The sequence below is a fragment of the Eretmochelys imbricata genome, chromosome 1, assembly GCF_965152235.1.
Source record: "Eretmochelys imbricata isolate rEreImb1 chromosome 1, rEreImb1.hap1, whole genome shotgun sequence".
NCBI lineage: Eukaryota > Metazoa > Chordata > Testudines > Cheloniidae > Eretmochelys > Eretmochelys imbricata.
The window spans coordinates 8,096,403-8,114,760 of record NC_135572.1 but is presented as its reverse complement, the minus strand read 5'-3'; the positions used below and the strand labels follow the sequence as shown (position 1 = coordinate 8,114,760).

Sequence of the window (18,358 nt, the reverse complement as noted above, 5' to 3'; positions counted from 1 at the left end):
ATGCTCCTGCAGGGCAACCTGTCAGCTCCTAACGGCACAGGCTCTGATCCATCAGTGTTCTTCCTGACGGGCATCCCAGGACTGGAAGCCCTGCACCCCTGGATCTCCATCCCCTTCTGCTCAATGTTCACCGTGGCCCTTCTAGGAAACTTCACTCTCTTGTATGTTATCAAGACAGAGCCCTCCCTCCATCAGCCCATGTTCTATTTCCTCGCCATGCTGGCCGTTATCGACCTGGGTTTATCCACAACCACCGTGCCGAAAATACTGAGCATCTTCTGGTTTAATTCCAGGGAGATCAGCTTTAACGCCTGCCTGGTGCAGATGTTTTTCCTTCACTCGTTCTCCACCCTGGAGTCTACTCTGCTGCTGGCCATGGCCTTCGACAGATACGTGGCCATCTGCAACCCCCTGAGGTATGCCACCATCCTGACCAATTCAGTGATAGCAAAGATCGGGCTGGCAGCTTTGGCCCGGGCTGTTCTGCTAGTGGTCCCCCTCCCCTTCCTCGTCAGGAGGCTGCCCTACTGCGGGTCCCACGTCATCTCTCATTGCTACTGTGAGCACATGGCCATGGTGAAGCTGGCCTGTGCTGACACCAGGGTCAATAATGTCTATGGGATCATGGTAGTTCTCTTTATTGTGGGGCTGGATCTGTTGTTCATCTCCCTATCGTATGTCAACATCCTAAGGGCTGTCTTAAGCCTGGCATCCAAGGAAGAGCAGCTCAAGGCTTTCGGCACCTGTGGCTCCCACCTTTGCGCCATCTTAGTATTCTACATCCCCGTGGTCCTCTCCTCAACAATACACAGGTTCGGGCGCCATTTCGCCCCACACGTACACATCCTGCTGGCCAATTTCTACCTCCTCTTTCCTCCCATGATGAACCCCATCGTGTACGGTGTGAAAACCAAACAGATTCGTCACCGGGTGCTTCTCCTGTTCCGAGGGAAAAGCTTCTAGGCTGAGCGGGGCGGGGGCCAGGGGGGGGCTGCTGAGCAATCAGGAAGCAGAGGATGCAGAAGAGGTTTTCTGAGTAACTTAGACTGCATGGTTGTGGGGGCTCTGTGTACGCTGGGATGGGAACTCCACCTCTGACTCCTAGGGAGCCATACACTGTCCCCTACACGAGCTTAGCGCTGCTGGCCGGAAGGTGATCTTGGCCTTCACCTTGTCCTCACTCGGCCCCGTTTGTGGAGTGTGAAGAGGAGTGTGAAGGCTCCTTGCACCTTCTCTTGCTTTGCTGGAATCTGGCCTTTATTAGTGACACACCCAGCCACAGCCAAGGACGTCCATGCTGCAGGAACAAATGCTGTATCTGCCGCTGAAGTTCAGTCAGCTCTGAGACGGAGAAACACACCCGGGGCCATTTGGGCCCCAGAAGAAGTGCTGAGTGCTGGGCTCTTCTGTCCCAAACATGCCACCAGGGATGCTGCTGGGTGCCAACCTTTTTTTTTTTTTTTGTTGGAAATCTGGCCTTAGTTGTGGTGTCTGAACATTTGATACTCTTTCCCCAGTGGTTTAACCCTACCGCACCGCAGCACAATGTACCAGGATGAGAAAGGGGGGACGAGGAAGGGTGGATCTGCCTCAAAGTGCACTTTGAACCTCCCCAAATCCTAACCAGAGCAATCTCAGGCACAAAATATTTAAAGTTCACTTTCTGATACTGACAATAAATAAATGAAACAGAGTATTGTCTCTGTGTGTGTGTGTATGTGTGTGTGTGTGTATAAAATACTCATGAAAAAGTCTTGCTATACTTTATTACCCTTGTTCCTGTTGACTAATATATGCTGGATAGCATATAGATATACATCACGTTCATAATATGTATTATCTGCACCATATATATATGAGTAGCATGCATTAACTACCAGTAACATTAACCGCAAATATTGTAACAAAAGAACTAGATAAGTTAAAAAAAGAACTAGATAAGTTCATAGAGGACAGGTCCATCAGTGGCTATTAGCCAGGATGGGCAGGGATGGTGTCCCTAGCCTCTGTTTGCCAGAAGCTGGGAATGGGCGGCAATCACTTGATGATTCCCCGTTCTGTTCATTCCCTCTGAGGCACCTGGCTTTGGCCACTGTCGGCAGACAGGATACGGGGCTAGATGGACCTTTGGTCTGACCCACTATGGCCGTTCTTATGGTCTTAACAGTGATATTGCTGAAACGGCCTATACCATGATCCTGTTCATTCACTTATCCTTAGTATCCCCAAATACCTTGCATTTACTTAACTAAGCATTGGCACAAGCAGATAGGAAACTTGTCAACATGTGTAACTTGTAAAATGATATAAATAATAGCAGCTGAAATTTGTACCTGGGGGGAGCATACTGGACGGCTCTTTGGAGACTGTTATCATATCAAATCTTTTTCCTGCTCCATATTAATAAACCTGACTGACACTGGTTATTTGGGATCTTGAGTATATTTCATAAGAAAATAATGAATCTAAGCATGGTCAAAGAATACAATTTATCAACAATTCCAGATAGTTTGAATAACCTCCCATAGACATCACTGCAGAGATCCTGTGGCCCATTTTCCCTGGAAAATGGCAGTCTCTGGGGTAGCATGAAGAGAAATGGTCCCTCAGCCTCCATGACATAGCTCCGCCGTGGCTCCTCACCCCTGCCTGAGGCCCTTTCCCCACAGCGCCAGGGGGGCATGGGTCGAGTTTCAAGGACTATGGGGGGTGCTGGCGCCCAAACTGCATAGGCTACTAATGGGGGGAACAATTTAAAGGTTTAGCCACCCCCCACAAACAGCTCGAGTCACAGCCCGCAAGCTGGGCAGGCCCCCTCCCAGTTGCAAGGCACCCAGCACTGCCATGTACAACTGGGAAGTGGACAGTGATGAGGAGTCCTGTGCCAGGTGCCGGCCCCATGCTGGTGGGGTGGTGTCTGGCGATGGCCCCCACCCAGGTCCGGAGGAGGCCAGCATCTCTGGTGGGTGGCAGAGGGCTAAGCGGAGCTGCCGGGGGTGGGCGAGGAGAAGGGGCTGGACCCAAGAGGAGGTAGTTCCCACGTGGCTGGAGGGTTCATGGCTGTTCCTGCTGCGAGCCACACCCCATGATCCATGGCTGTTGGGCCCCCTGGAGTAACAGCCCTGCTGCCCCCCAGGTACCGGGGCTGGACTGTGTCACTCTGCTTCTACCTGGACAATGCCATGATCTGGACCAACATAGGTAACAGCTGGGCCCAGTCCCTCTGCCCAGCACTGGTGGCCCCTGTGTCCTTTCCTTGATTCTCGGGCAGGGGGTGACTGTGGGGTGCACCCGGTTACTGGGGGGTGTCTGCGGCAGGGCTGCCAGGTGGTGACAGGGCTGTTGCCAGGTTTCCGGTTTTTGACCGGAATGTCCGGTCGGAAAGGGAAACTGTCAGCGTCCGGACAACACCGCTGCAGTAACCCGCCTCCGCCATCAGCGGGCGGGAAGAGCAGCAGCCGCGGCTGGAGCCGGGAGCGACCAGGCTGCTCCGGGACCAAAGTAGGTACCGGCGCTGGCCGGGGCTGGGGCTTGAACCTGTCTGGCCCCCCCTGCTGTGCCCCGATTTCCCACCCCAGCACTCTGATTGGACAGGCAGGTAGACTCCGCGTCAGACCCTCCCAGCCCGGCTCTGCAGGTGGCAGGTGAGTCATGGGGGATGGGGAGTGAGCGACGGGAGTGGGGGAGATACAGGTGGGGGGGGGGCTCGGGGGAAGGGGTAGGGCAGAGACGTTCGGTTCTCAGAGGTTAGAGCAGGGGTGGCCAACCTGTGGCTCCGGAGCCCCGTGCGGCTCTTCAGAGGTTAATCTGCGGCTCCTTGTCCAGGCACCGACTCCGGGGCTGGAGCTACAGGTGCCAACTTTCCAGTGTGCCGGGGGGCGCTCACTGCTCACCCCCAGGCTCTGCCACAGGCCCCGCCCCCACTCCACCCCTTCCCGCCCCTCCCCTGAGCCTGCCGTGCCCTCGCTCCGCCCCCTCCCCCCTAGAGTCTCCTGCACGCCGCAGGAGGCTGGGGAAGGAGGGGGCGGTGCTGATCAGCAGGGCTGCTGGCAGGCAGGTGGGGGAGCTGACGGGGGGCTGCTGACGTGTTACTGTGGCTCTTTGGCAATGGGCGCTGGTCAATTCTGGCTCCTTCTCAGGTGCAGGTTGGCCACCCCTGGATGAGAAAGCTGGGTGTACAGGGCCAAAGTAATATGAGATCTGAGCTGTGTTTGAAGAGTTCTTCTTCAGGTCACTGATTTCATAAGAATTGGGCTGGGCCTTATTTCAGCCAAAACTCAGGTGCTGAACTGTATTGAAGTTCAAGACTTCTCAGTTAGATTGAAAGATAATAGGGTAGGGAACTGGCTATGAGAGAAACCCCATGTCACACGCATTACAAGCCAGGAAATCAGCTTATTAAAATTGAAAAAATATCATTGTCGTGGAGACAGCAGAGCTTAGTGGATAGAGCACTGCACTGGGATACCAGAAACCTAGGATCATGTCCTAGTTCGGTCATTGGGCTACTGGGTGAGGTTAGGTAAGACACTTAACCTCCCTACAGGCAAGGAGTGAGCAGGCCTGGCCCTCTTGCTAGTGATGGACAAATGGGGCAGGAGCACAGCCAAGTGTAACTTCTATGGTGACCACCTCAGGCAGAGCACGGGGACTATATGCTGCACCCCATGCAAAGGTGACATCGTTCCCACACCAGCATGTACAGACCTTTCACGCCATGGTTTGTGAAGAGCTTTAAAATTGTTCAAGATGCAAGATGCTGCAGAAAGATACATCAGCACTAATGATCCCTGTGCATTAGGGGGGTGGGGCACTTGCTGATGCATTTCCCAGCACTAGACTCCACACAAGGTGCAGGTTAGAAGTTTTTCCTTCGAAACAGCAGAAGCACCCGGTCACGAATCTGTTTGGTTTTCACACCGTACACGATGGGGTTCATCATGGGAGGAAAGAGGAGGTAGAAAGTGCCCATCAGGACATGTACGTACGGGGCGATTTGGTGGCTGAACCTGTGAGTTACTGAAGAGAGAACCCCTGGTACATAGACCACTAAGATGGCGCAAAGGTGGGAAACACAGGTGCCGAAAGCCTTGAGCTGCTCTTCCTTGGATGCCAGGCTTAAGACAGTCCTTAGGATCTTGATGTATGACAGGACGATGAACAGCAGATCCAGCCCCACAATGAAGAGAGCTACAATGATCCCATAGATGTTATTGATCATAGTGCTGGCACAAGCCAGCTTTGCCACAGCCATGTGATCGCAGCAGCAATGGGAGATGACATGGGACTGGCAGAATGGCAGCCTCCTGACGAGGAAGGGCAGAGGGACCATGAACAGAACAGCCCGGGCCAAAGCCGCCAACCCGATCTTCGCTATCATTGAATTGGTCAGGATGGTGGCATATCTCAGGGGGTTGCAGATGGCCACGTATCTGTCAAAGGCCATGGCCAGTAGCAGAGCAGACTCCATCATGGACATTGAGTGAATGAAAAACATCTGCACCAGGCAGGCATTAAAGCTGATCTCCCTGGAATTAAACCAGAAGATGCTCAGTATTTTCGGCACGGTGGTTGTAGATAAAACCAGGTTGATGACGGTCAGCATGGCGAGGAAATAGAACATGGGCTTGTGTAAGGAGGGCTCTGTCTTGATAACATACAAGAGGGTGCAGTTTCCTAGAAGGATCATGGTGAACACTGAGGAGAAGGGGATGGAGATCCAGAGGTGCAGAGCTTCCAGCCCCGGGATGCCCGTCAGGAAGAACACTGATGGATCAGAGCCTGTGCCGTTGGAACCTGACAGGTTGTCTTGTTGTGGCATCATTTGCAAGTCTCACATGTCTTTCCTTTCAATAAAACATAACACATGGAATGAACAGACCCTGTAAATTAAATACATACTAGGGGTCAGTCTCAGTTCTGGAGGAAGTGGACTGACCTTTTGTTGAGTTCATCAGTCATGTTGCAACAACACTAATCATACAAACCCTGATATTTTTCTATGCAAAATCATTTAGAGTTTTTAGAATGTCATTGCAAGTAATGACTAATGAACCCCACTTGATTACAAGTATCCTACCTGGTGTACCTTGCTGCTAGGAGATGCACATTGTTTAGTGTGCATTCTGCCGTGAAGTACCTAGTATATCTGGCCGCACGGCACACTCTCTCAGAAATACCTGGCATGTTAAGCTTCATGTAACAAGATGCACCTGGTACCTTCAGCAGCACACTCTGGGTATTCAGCCTGGATGTATGTAGTTCATTGTGGAACATGCATGACTAGTGCTATTTTGATCTCATTGATGACCAAGGGTACATCTACAGCAAGTGTCAGCCCGCGGCAGCAAGTCTCAGAGCTCAGATCGACAGGCTCGGGGTACCTCGCTAAAACAATCTGTGTAGATACTGTAGCTCGTGTTCGGGCTCCACCCCACCAGCTTCAGAGCCCGGGTCTCAACATCTACACAGCTATTCTTAGCGCGGTGCCCCGAGAAGCACGAGCCTACATCTGTTGACACCAGCTGTGAGGCTAACTGCCGCTCACTGCATAGACAAACCCAAAGAGCCTATGAGTCTGATCCCACTCCCATTGAAATGGGATATGATGGGATAACATGGTTTTGGTAATTAAATATTCATGGTAAATAGGCCCAATGGCCTGTGATGGGTTTTAGATGGGGTAAGATCCAAGTTACCTGGGAAAGAATTTTCTGTAGTATCTGGCTGATGAATCTTGCCCATATGCTCAGGGTTTAGCTGATCGCCATATTTGGGGTCGGGAAGGAATTTTCCTCCAGGGCAGATTGGAAGAGGCCCTGGAGGTTTTTCGCCTTCCTCTGTAGCATGGGGCACGGGTCACTTGCTGGAGGATTCTCTGCTCCTTGAGGTCTTTAAACTACAATTTGAGGACTTCAATAGCACAGATATAGGTGTGAGGGTTTTTTTTGTAGGAGTGGTGGGTGAAATTCTGTGGCCTGCGTTGTGCAGGAGGTCAGACTAGATGATCATAATGGTCCCTTCTGACCTAAATATCTATGAATCTATGAATCTATGAAATCAGGGGAAGAACTCCCCACCAACTTCTGCGATAACTGAGCCGTTCTTCTTAGGTGACAAATCTGAGGAACTGTCCCAGGTGTCAGTAGAGATGGTTTTGGAACAAACTGATAAATTAAACAGTAATAAGTCACCAGGACCAGATGGGATTCACCGAAGAGTTCTGAAGGAACTCAAATATCAAATTGCAGAGCTACTAACTGTGGTAAGTGACCTATCAGCCTCTGTACCAGATGACTAGAGGATAGCTAATGTGATGCCAATTTTTAAAGAATGTAACAGAGGCAATCCTTGTAATTACAGCCCAGTGAGCCTAACTTCAGAACCAGGCGAATTGGTTAAAATGATAGTAAAGAACAGAATTACCGGACACATAGATGAACAAGATTTGTTGGGGAAGAGCCAGCCTGGCTTTTGTAAAGGGAAATCATCCCTCACCAATCTAGTAGAATTCTTTGAGGAGGTCAACAAACGTGTGGACAAGGGTGATCCAGTGGCTATAGTGTACTTGGACTTTCATAAAGCTTTTGACAAGTTTCCTCCCTAAAGGCTCTTAAGCAAAGTGAGTTGTCAAGGCATAAGACGGAAGGTTCTCTCATGGGTCAGTAGCTGGTTAAAAGACAGGAAACAAAAGGTAGGAATAAATGGTCAGTTTTCAGACTGAAGAGAGGTAAGCAAAGTCCCCCAGGGGTCTGTAATGGGACCAGTGCTGTTCAACATAGCCATAAATGATCTGGAAAAAGGGGTAAACAGTGAGGTAGTGACATTTGCAGATTTTATACAAAATTACTCAAGACAGGTAAATCCAAAGAAGACTGTGAAGAGTTACAAAGGGAGCTCACAAAACTGGGTGACTGGGCAACAAAACAGCAGATGAAATTCAGTGTTGATAAATGGAAAGTAACGCACATTGGAAAACGTCATCCCAACTATACATATAAAATGATGGGGTCTAAATTAACTGTTACCACTCAAGAAAGAGATCTTGGCGTCATTGTGGATAGTTCTCTGAAAACATCCACTCCATGTGCAGCGGCAGTCAAAAAAGCGAACAGAATGTTGGGAATCATTAGAAAGAAAAGGAGGACTTGTGGCACCTTAGAGACAAACAATTTATTTGAGCATAAGCTTTCGTGAGCTACAGCTCACTTCATCGGAAGCTTTAGCTCACAAAAGCTTATGCTCAAATAAATTTGCTAGTCTCTAAGGTGCCACAAGTACTCCTTTTCTTTTTGCGAATACAGACTGACACGGCTGCTACACTGAAACCAGGGAATCATTAGGAAAGTGATAGATAATAAAACAGAAAATATCCTAATGCCACTGTATAAATCCATGGTATGCCACATCTTGAATACTATGTGCAGTTTAGGTCACCACATCTCAAAAAAGATATACTAGAATTGGAAAAGACAAAGAGAAGGGAAAAGATGACTTAGGAATATAGGCTAGAGATCTATAAAATAATGACTGGTGTGGAGAAAGTGAGCAGGGAAGTGTTATTTACTCCTTCCCATAATAAAAGAAGCAGGGGTCACCAAATTAAATTAATAGGCAGCAGGTTTAAAACAAACAGGAGGAAGAATTTCTTCACACAACACACAGTCAGCCTGGGGAACTTGTTGCCAGGGGATACTGCGAAGGCCAAATGTCTAATTGGGTTCAAAAAAGAATTAGATAAGTTCCTGGAGGATTGGTCCATCAATGGCTATCAGTCCAGATGGTCAGGGATGCAACTTGATGATCTGGGTGTCCTAAGCCTCTAATTGCCAGAACCTGGGACTGGGACAATAATCGTCCCGTTCTGTTCATTGCCTCTGAAGCATCTGGTACTAGCCACTGTTGGAAGACAGGATACTGGGCTAGTTGGAGCATTTGTCTCACCCAGTATGACCATTCTTATGTTGTATGATACTTGTCAGAGGCTTCACAACTGGTCAGTTTTACAGCGAAAACTCCCTATTTCCAGGCCTATGAAACACCCCCCGCCCTCCACTGAAATACTGCAGGACTGTGAGGCTACGCTTATGCTGTTTCTGGTTTGGGGAAAATTAGAAATGGCACACCAAGAAAATATGACTTACGTAATGTCTTCCTGAAGCTTTGTCTGCACTCGGCATGTGAGGTATGTGTAGCTACACACCCCATTGACAAGCAGGTGTGTAGCTACACATGGCAGGGAAGGGCTCTGGCAATGGGCAGGCAGCAGGGAAAGGCTCCTCACTGCCAGAGCCTGTCCCCACTCCTGGAGCCTTTCACTGCAACGGGGAGAGGCTCCGGCAGCAGGGAGGCAGTGGGACACTCAGTGGTGGGTATGGGAGCACGGCTTGGGTGTGTGGAGAACTGGGTAGGGTGTAGAGCTTAGAGTTCCGCCAGACCTGTTCTCCACGTGCCTAAGCAGTGACTCTCCATCGACACGGCTCTTTACCCCCATGCTAGCCGGGCACGCAGCGTCGGCTCTCCCCATGCTGCCGTGAATGTGGACAGGCTGTCGGTTCCAGAAGCAAAGGGACTCAGATGAATCCCTTTAGGCCTATTTATACTGCAGCAGGAGGGTTGTAGTGTGGTGCATAGCTGCGGCACACACGTATTCAAAACCGACTTTGGAGAGAAGAAATCTTATGCTATAAAAATCCAAATGAACAGAGATGCAGAGACTATTTTCACAAAGGGAAAAAATATTACAAGCTGCTACAGCCCATATTTATCTAAGGTTGTAGAAAAAATATTACTTATTTCATTAACTGAGAATAAATTCTGATCAAATTATTATGGAGTCATAGGTTTTAAGGCAAGAAGGGATCATTCTGATCACCTGCTCTGGCTTCCTGAATAACACAGGCCACAGAATTTCACCACGTGAGTTCTGCCTCAAACCCATAATGTCCCTTGGAGCTAGACTGTTTCTCGTCTCAGTTTGTCTAGTCTCAGCTCCCAGGCATTGGATCTCATTCTGCCTTTGTCTGCTAGATTAAAGAACCTTCTACAGTCAGAAAGCTCTTCCCATCTATGGACTTAAAGACTGTGATCAAGTCACCTCTTAACCTTCTCTCAGATAAACTGAATAGATTGAGCTTGTTCTGTCTCTGGCAGTTAAGCCACGTTCTCCAGATCTGAAATCATTCTTGTAGCTCTTTTCTGAACCCTTTTCAATCTGTCCACAACCTTTTTGAAGTGTGGGCACCGTACCTAGAAAGAGTGTCCAGTGATGGTCTCTCCAAGCCGCACACCTCTTTATTTCTGCTCCATATTCCCCTGCTTATGCCTTCAAGGAGGGAATTTGTTCTCTCCATCACCACATTGCACTGGGACCTTATGTACAGCTGGTTACACATCATGACTCCGAGTTCTTTTTTGAGTCAGTGCTTTCTAAAACAAAAGTCCCCCATCCTGTAAGTGTGATCTGTGGTCTTGGTTCCTCGATGTAGAACCTCACATTTAGTTGTAATGCACATTGTAATGTAATCTGCACGTTGTTCAAGTGAGCCCAGTTTGGCAAGTGACTGAGCTCGTTTTAGGGGACTGCCCTGTCCTAATCATTACTTGTCTCTCTGCCAAAACATATGTCCCCCAGTCTGAAATCTCCCAATAAAGAGTCTCTCACAGTGCAATTGTACCAGGGGAGAGAACTATGGCTCTGTCTGTAACCTGAACATCCCTGATATTTTGGAATACTCACTGGTTTCTTCCTGTACTTTTTTTGGTTGTTTGTTTTTTGATGGAATTAAATAGTTCCCTTCTAAATGACCAACCTCACTCTACTCTCACTTATGCGGGCCTAAATCCAGAATCATTCCAGTTTTACACCAGTTTGACTGACAGCAGATTTGGCCCAAAGCTTTCCATTTCTTTTAAAAATCTCCTATTTAGAAAGTTCCTTGATTAGCTTTAATATAAACTGCCCCAGCTCACCTGAACCCTGGCTGCGTCTTCTTCCCTCTCAGCACATGCTGAAGTCACACACAAACTGCAGGACTCTCCACTCAGCTGAGATCAACTGGGTGAGAGTATTTATACCTCCTAATGACACACACCCTGGTGACTTTACTCGGTGGCAGTTGAGAGACTTGGGTCATTATCGCGGCACATTTGCTTTGGGGCCTAGAGGGTCACAGCAAATGGTGACTGTAGATTAACCCAGGTCTCTCCTGCTGGGCTGGTGTTCATATCGACATCTACGTGAAAAAGCGTGGGCCAAACCCTCAGCAGAGTGCAAGTGCATGCACGTGTCGTCCATATTGCACGTGTCCACAAAATAGTGTGCAAATCCCCGCAACCGCCGTGTGTACCAGGGATTTACATACCTAAATCGGGCAGGTGCAAAAGGGCACACACAGTGTGCAGGACTTCAGCCTGCGTGTTAGGGCTCTGCTTGGAGTTGACTATGAAGACAGCTGAACACTGGTTTGGGAAAGAGATGGATAATGACATCTTACGTGTACATGGCCTCTTTTATCCAGTAGAATCCCCCAAACCTCACTCTACAGAGACCCACTCACGCATTGCAGACATGCAGCCAGCTCTGGGGTGGAACATAAGCAGCAACACTACAAAAGCGCAGCTTCTTTGGGTAGGAAGAAGGCCGCCCTGTATAGGCGTAGTTTGACTTCAATATTTGGGGGGCAGCTCCAGCCAGAAAAAGCGGGGCCACGCTTGGGGGAGAAATTCCACGCCTACCCCAGGTTTGCAGTGCTGGGCCCGCTGTGGGGTCACTGCTGGCCTGTGGGGGCTGGGCACTTGCCCTGGTGTTTCTTCAGGTCTTCCATAGGGACCCGTGGGGAGGGGGAGGGGATTTAACCATGGCCACATGGTGACTAATGCCAGGTGTACACAGTCGGGGGGGGCCTTGGAAGCCACGGCTGGAAACCACCCAGCCTCCATGAGCTGGGGGTGGGGTCGGTGCTGCCCCACTCCTGCGTGTGGGTTTCTTGCTGACTCAGAACCAGCCCCGTGCTCGGTCACATGGTACCCCCAGTCCCCCTCCCTGTGCGGTAGCTGGCCAGAGCTGAGCCCGTCAAGTGAGCCTGGAGGCCAGGGGAACTGGAAGCTGCACCCCGTGGGGAGAGCCAGGAGTACCAGCTGGGTGCGGCAGGGTGAGGGACCTGCATGGGGTGGGGGGAGGGGAGGGCGTGACTCGACTTGTTTGGTGGGTGGCCGAACCTTTACATTGTGCCCCCCACTACCAGTGGGTGCAGATTGATAGTGCCCCCTCCCGCCTCGCCCACCAGGCCGGCAAGCCGTCGTCCCCTCAGACGGATCAAATGGGAAATCAGGCCAGGGGCTGAGCCCGCAGCCTGGCCTCCCCAGGCCGCCTTGCGTCCCTCAGGGGAGGGGCACAGCAGGGTGTGCGTGGCCCCTTGCCTCAGCGGGGACCGGGGCCAGCGAGGGGGCGACGGGACCAGGCAGGTCCCACAGCCGGTCCCCGCCAACACCCTGCCCCTCAGCAGCCCACTGTGCGCCTGGAGCCCATCGCCTGGGGTTGGCAACTTTCTAATCCCTGAAATCCAAACTCCCTGTCCCGCCCCTTCCCCTGAGGCCCCGCCCCCTCCCCACCTCTTCACCGGGGCCCCTCCCCCTACCACGCCTCTTACTCCGAGGCCCCACCCCCTGCCCTACCTGTCTTCCCCCCCCTCCCTGTCGCTCGCATTGCATTCCCACCCCCATCTCAGTCCCCATCCCCTGGGAATCACCTGCCACCTGCAGAGCCAGGCTGGGAGGAGTTGTCGCTGACCCTGCCCAATTGCGGCACAGCAGGACATGTCAGGGGTCAGTCCCCAGAGCCAGGGGCTGCGGTGGGAAATCAGGGCGCGGGGGGGAGATCAGTCCCTGGAGGGCGGGGTTGGGGTATGTGGAAATTGGCGCACAGCGGGCGGGGGGGGGGAATCGGAGCAGAGCAGGCAGTGGGGAATTCGGGGGACAGCAGGGGAGGGAAATCAGGGCACAGCGGGGGTGGCGGGGAATCAGGGCACAGCGGGGGGGAAATCGAGGCACAGCCATGTGGGGGTCAGACAGGTGTCCAGGTGGAAGCAGAGTGACACAGCCCAGCCCCGGTCCCTGGGGGGCAGCAGGGCTGATACTCCAGTGGGCCCAACAGCCATGGATCATGGGGTGTGGCTCGCAGCAGGAATAGCCATGAATCCTCCACTCACCTGGGAACCACCTCTTCTCGGGGCCGGCCCCTTCTCCGAGCCCACCCCCGGCAGCTCCGCTTTGCCCTCTGCCACCTGCCGGAGATGCTGGGTTCCTCCAGACCTGGATGGGGGCCATCACCGGACACCACCCCACCAGCATGGAGGCTGGGGCCAGCTCCTGGCACAGGACTCCTCATCACTGTCCACTTCCCAGTTGTACATGGTGGTGCCGGGTGCCTTGCAACTGGGAGGGGGCCTGCCCAGCTTGGGGGCTGTGACTCGAGCTGTTCCAATGGGGCGGCTGAACCTTTAAATTATGCCCCCCAGCAACATACGCAGTTTGGGGGGCTGTCCCCATAATCCTCCAAACTCCGCCCATGCCCCCCTGGCACTATGGGTGGGGGTGGGGAGCCATGGCGGGGCGATGTCAGTGGTTTTCCAGGGAAAATGGGCCATAGGATCTCTGCAGCGATATCTATGGGTGGTTATTCCAACGATCTGGATTTCTCGATAAATTGTATCGTTTGACCACACTTTGGTTCATTATTTTGTTAGGAAATATACTCAAGAGCCCAATGTCAGGGAGGTTGATTAATATGGCCCAGGAACAAGGTTTGATACGATACCAGTCTCCAAAGAGCTGTCCCGTTCAGCGACACCGCATTCACCTTATACTGATGGTACAGGCCAGTTTCAGCTATATCACTGTTAAGACCATAAGAATGGCCATAGTGGGTCAGACCAAAGGTCCATCTAGCCCAGTATCCTGTCTTCCGACAGTGGCCAGTGCCAGGTGCCCCAGAGGGAATGAACAGAACAGGGAATCAGCAAGTGATCCATCCCCTGTCACCCAATCTGAGCTTCTGGCAAACAGAGGCTAGGGACAACATCCCTGCCCATCCTGGCTAATAGCCACTGATGGACCTATCCTCCATGAACTTATCTAGTTCTTTTTTTAACTTATCTAGTTCTTTTGTTACAATATTTGTGCTTAATGTTATTGGTAGTTAATGCATGCTACTCGTATATACACGGTGCAGATAATACATATTATGAACGTAATGTATATCTATATGCTATCCAACATATATTAGTCAACAGGAACAAGGGCAATAGCAAAGAAGAGCAAGACTTTTTCACGAGTATTTTATACACACACACACGCACGCACATGGAGACAATGCTGTGTTTCATTGATTTATTGTCAGTATCAGAAAGTGAACTTTAAATACTTTGTGCCTGAGATCGCTCTGGTTAGGATTTGGGGAGGTTCGAAGTACACTTTGAGGCAGATCCACCCTTCCTCGTCCCCCCTCTCTCGACCTGGTGCATTGTGCTGCTGTGCGGTCGGGTTAAACCACTGGGGACAGACTCTCAAATGTTCAGACACCACAACTAAGGCCAGATTTCCAAAAAAAAAAAAAAAAAAAAAGGTTGGCACCCAGCAGCGTCCCTGGTGGCACGTTTGGGACAGAAGAGCCCAGCAGTCAGCACTTCTTCTGGGGCCTAAATGGCCCCGGGTGTGTTGTTCCATCTCAGAGCTGACTGAACTTCAGTGGCAGATACAGCATTTGTTCCTGCAGCATGGACGTCCGTGGCTGTGGCTGGGTGTGTCAGTAATAAAGGCCAGATTCCAGCAAAGCAAGAGAAGGTGCAAGAAGCCCTCACACTCCTCCACACTCCTCTTCACACTCCTTCACACTCCACAAACGGGGCTGAGTGAGGACAAGGTCAAGGCCAAGATCACCTTCCGGCCAGCAGCGCTAAGCTTGTGTAGGGGACAGTGTACGGCTCCCTAGGAGTCGGAGGTGAAGTTCCCATCCCAGCATACACAAAACCCCCACAACCATGCTGTCTAAGTTACTCAGAAAACTTCTTCTGCATCTGCTTCCTGATTGCTCAGCAGCCCCCTCCTGCTCAGCCTAGAAGCTTTTCCCTCGGAACAGGAGAAGCACCCGGTCACGAATCTGTTTGGTTTTCACACCGTACACGATGGGGTTCATCATGGGAGGAAAGAGGAGGTAGAAATTGGCCAGCAGGATGTGTACGTGTGGGGCGAAATGGCGCCCGAACCTGTGTATTGTTGAGGAGAGGACCACAGGGCTGTAGAATGCTAAGATGGCGCAAAGGTGGGAGCCAGAGGTGCCGAAAGCCTTGAGCTGCTCTTTCTTGGATGCCAGGCTTAAGACAGCCCTTAGGATGTTGACATACGATAGGGAGATGAACATCAGATCCAGCCCCGCAATGAAGAGAAGTACCATGATCCCATAGACATTATTAACCCTGGTGTCGGTACAGGCCAGCTTCACCAAGGCCATGTGCTCACAGTAGCAATGAGAGATGACGTGGGACCCGCAGTAGGGCAACCTCCTGAGGAGGAAGGGCAGAGGGACCATTAGCAGTATAGCTCGGGCCAAAGCTGCCAGCCCGATCTTTGCTATCACTGAATTGGTCAGGATGGTGGCATATCTCAGGGGGTTGCAGATGGCCACGTACCTGTCGAAGGCTATGGCCAGCAGTACAGCAGACTCCATGATGGAGAATGAGTGAATGAAAAACATCTGCACCAGGCAGGCATTAAAGCTGATCTCCCTGGAATTAAACCAGAAGATGCTCAGTATTTTCGGCACGGTGGTAGTGGATAAAACCAAGTCGATGATGGCCAGCATGACAAGGAAATAGAACATGGGCTGATGGAGGGAGGGCTCTGTCTTGATAACATACAAGAGGGTGAAGTTTCCTAGAAGTGCCACGGTGAACATTGAGCAGAAGGGGATGGAGATCCAGGGGTGCAGAGCTTCCAGCCCCGGGATGCCCGTCAGGAAGAACACTGACGGATCAGAGCCTGTACCATTGGAACCTGACAGATTATCTTCTTGTGGCATCATTTGCCAGTCTCACATCAATGAATTTCCTTTCAATAAAACATAACACATGGAATGAACAGACCCTGTAAATTAAATACATACTAGGGGCCAGTCTCAGGTCTGGAAGATGTGGACTGACTTTTCATTGAGTTCATCTGTCATCTTGCAATAACACTAATCATACAAACCCTTATATTCTACTGTGGAAAATCATTTAACGTTCTTAGAAAGTCATTACAGGTCACGACTAATGAACCCCACTTGGTTACAAGTATCCTATCTAGTGTACCTTGCTGCTAGGAGATGCGCATTGTTTAGTGTGCATTCTGCCTTGAAGTACCTAATGTATCTGGCCACACGGCACATGCTTTCAGCCTAGAAATACCTGGCATGTTAAGCTTCATGTAACAAGATGTACCTGTTACCTTCAGCAGCACACTCTGGGTATTCAACCTGCATGTACGTAGTTCATTGCAGAACATGCATGACTAGTGCTATTTTGATCTCAGCGATGACCAAGCGTACATCTACACAGCAAGTGTCAGCCCACAGCAACAAGTCTCAGAGCTCAGATCGACAGACTTGGGGTACCTCGCTAAAACAAGCTGTGTAGATGCTGGAGCAGAAGTTGGGGCTCCAGCCCACCAGCTTCAGAGCCCAAGTCTCAACATCTGCACAACTGTTCTTAGCACGGTACCCCAAGAAGCACAAGCCTGCATCTTTCTACCCGAGCTGTGAATCTAACTGCCACTCACTGCATAGACAAATCCAAAGAGCCTATGAGTCTGATCCCGTTTCCATTGAAGTCAGGGGGAGAACTCCCCACCGAGTTCCGGGATAACTGAACTGGGCATCCCGGGGCTGGAAGCTCCATTGCTTCTTGTCCTATCCTCAGATGTTAAGAAGAATAAATTTCTCCTTCCACCTTGTAACAACCTTTTATGTACTTGAAAACTGTTATCTTGTCCCTTCTCAGTCTTCTCTTCTCCAGACTAAACAAACCCAATTTTTTCAATCTTCCCTCATAGGTCACGTTTTCTAGACCTTTAAACCTTTTTGATGATCTTCTCTGGACTCTCTCCAATCTGTCCACATCCTTCCTGAAATGTGGCACCCAGAACTGGACACAATACTCAAGCTGAGGCCTAGTCAGAGCAGAGTAGAGTGGAAGAATTACTTCTCGTGTCTTGCTTACAATACTCCTGCTAATACATCCCAGAAAGACGTTTGATTTTTTTGCAACAGCATTACACTGTTGACTCATATTTAGCTTGTGGTCCACTGTGACTCCCAGATCTCTTTCTGCAGTATTCCTTCCTAGGGTAGTCATTTCCCATTTTGTATGTGTGCAACTGATTGTTCCTTCCTAAAGGGAGTACTTTGCATTTGTTCTTATTGAATGTCATCCTATTTACTTCAGACCATTTCTCCAGTTTGTCCAGATCATTTTGAATTTTAATCCTATCTTCCAAAGCATTTGCAACCCCTCCCAGCTTGGTGTCATCCACAAACTTTTAAAGTGTACTTTCTGTACCATTATCAAAATCATTGATGAAGATATTGAACAGAACCAGACCCAGAACCGATCCCTGCGGGACCCCACTCATTATGCCCTTCCAGCATAACTGTGAACCACTGATAACTACTCTATGGGAATAATTTTCCAACCAGTTATCCACACACCTTATAATAGCTCCTTTTAGTTTGTATTTCCCTAGTTTGTTTTTGAGAAGGTCATGTGAGACAGTATCAAAAGCCTTACTAAAGTAAAGATATACCACATCTACCACTTCCCCCCATCCACAAGACTTGTTACTCTCTCAAAGGTTTGACACAATTTGTTCTTGACAAATACATGCTGACTATTATTTATCACCTTATTATCTTTTAGGTGTTTGCAAATTGATTGATTAATTATTTGCTCCATTAGCTTTCCAGGAACAGAAGTTATTTCCCTTTTTATAGATGGGCACTATATTTGCCCTTTTCCAGTCTTCTGGACTGTCTCCCATCTTCCATAACTTTTCAAAGATAATTGCTAATGGCTCAGATATCTCCTCAGTCAGCTCCTTGAGTATTCTAGGATGCATTTCACCAGGCCCTGGTGATTTGAAGACATCTAACTTGTCTTAGTAATTTTTGACTTGTTCTTTCCCTATTTTAGACTCTGATCCTATCTCATTTTCACTGGCATTCACTATGTTAGACATCCAATTGCCACCAACCTTCTTGATAAAAACAGAAACAAAGAAGTCATTAAGCATCTCTGCCATTTCCATGTTTTCTGTCACATTACTCAAT

General features: G+C 49.9%; 3 protein-coding genes across 3 annotated transcripts; 1 reads left to right on the top strand and 2 right to left on the bottom strand.

Moving 5' to 3' along the window:
- LOC144279618 (olfactory receptor 52K1-like) lies at positions 1-963 on the top strand. The gene has a single exon (XM_077841198.1). It carries the CDS (start codon positions 1-3, stop codon positions 961-963), a length of 963 nt encoding a protein of 320 aa, XP_077697324.1.
- Positions 964-4,858: 3,895 nt separating this feature from the next.
- On the bottom strand, positions 4,859-5,821 carry LOC144279608 (olfactory receptor 52K1-like). The gene has a single exon (XM_077841187.1). The coding sequence runs from the start codon at positions 5,819-5,821 to the stop codon at positions 4,859-4,861; it is 963 nt and encodes a 320-aa protein (XP_077697313.1).
- Positions 5,822-15,112: 9,291 nt separating this feature from the next.
- LOC144279598 (olfactory receptor 52K1-like) lies at positions 15,113-16,075 on the bottom strand. Its single transcript, XM_077841174.1, has one exon. It carries the CDS (start codon positions 16,073-16,075, stop codon positions 15,113-15,115), a length of 963 nt encoding a protein of 320 aa, XP_077697300.1.
- Positions 16,076-18,358: the final 2,283 nt, after the last annotated feature.

Bases quoted from the DNA above. Each gene is read 5' to 3' on its own strand.
- LOC144279618 (XM_077841198.1), top strand. From the start codon at position 1: ATGCTCCTGCAGGGCAACCTGTCAGCTCCTAACGGCACAGGCTCTGAT.
- LOC144279598 (XM_077841174.1), bottom strand. From the start codon at position 16,075: ATGCCACAAGAAGATAATCTGTCAGGTTCCAATGGTACAGGCTCTGAT.
- LOC144279608 (XM_077841187.1), bottom strand. From the start codon at position 5,821: ATGCCACAACAAGACAACCTGTCAGGTTCCAACGGCACAGGCTCTGAT.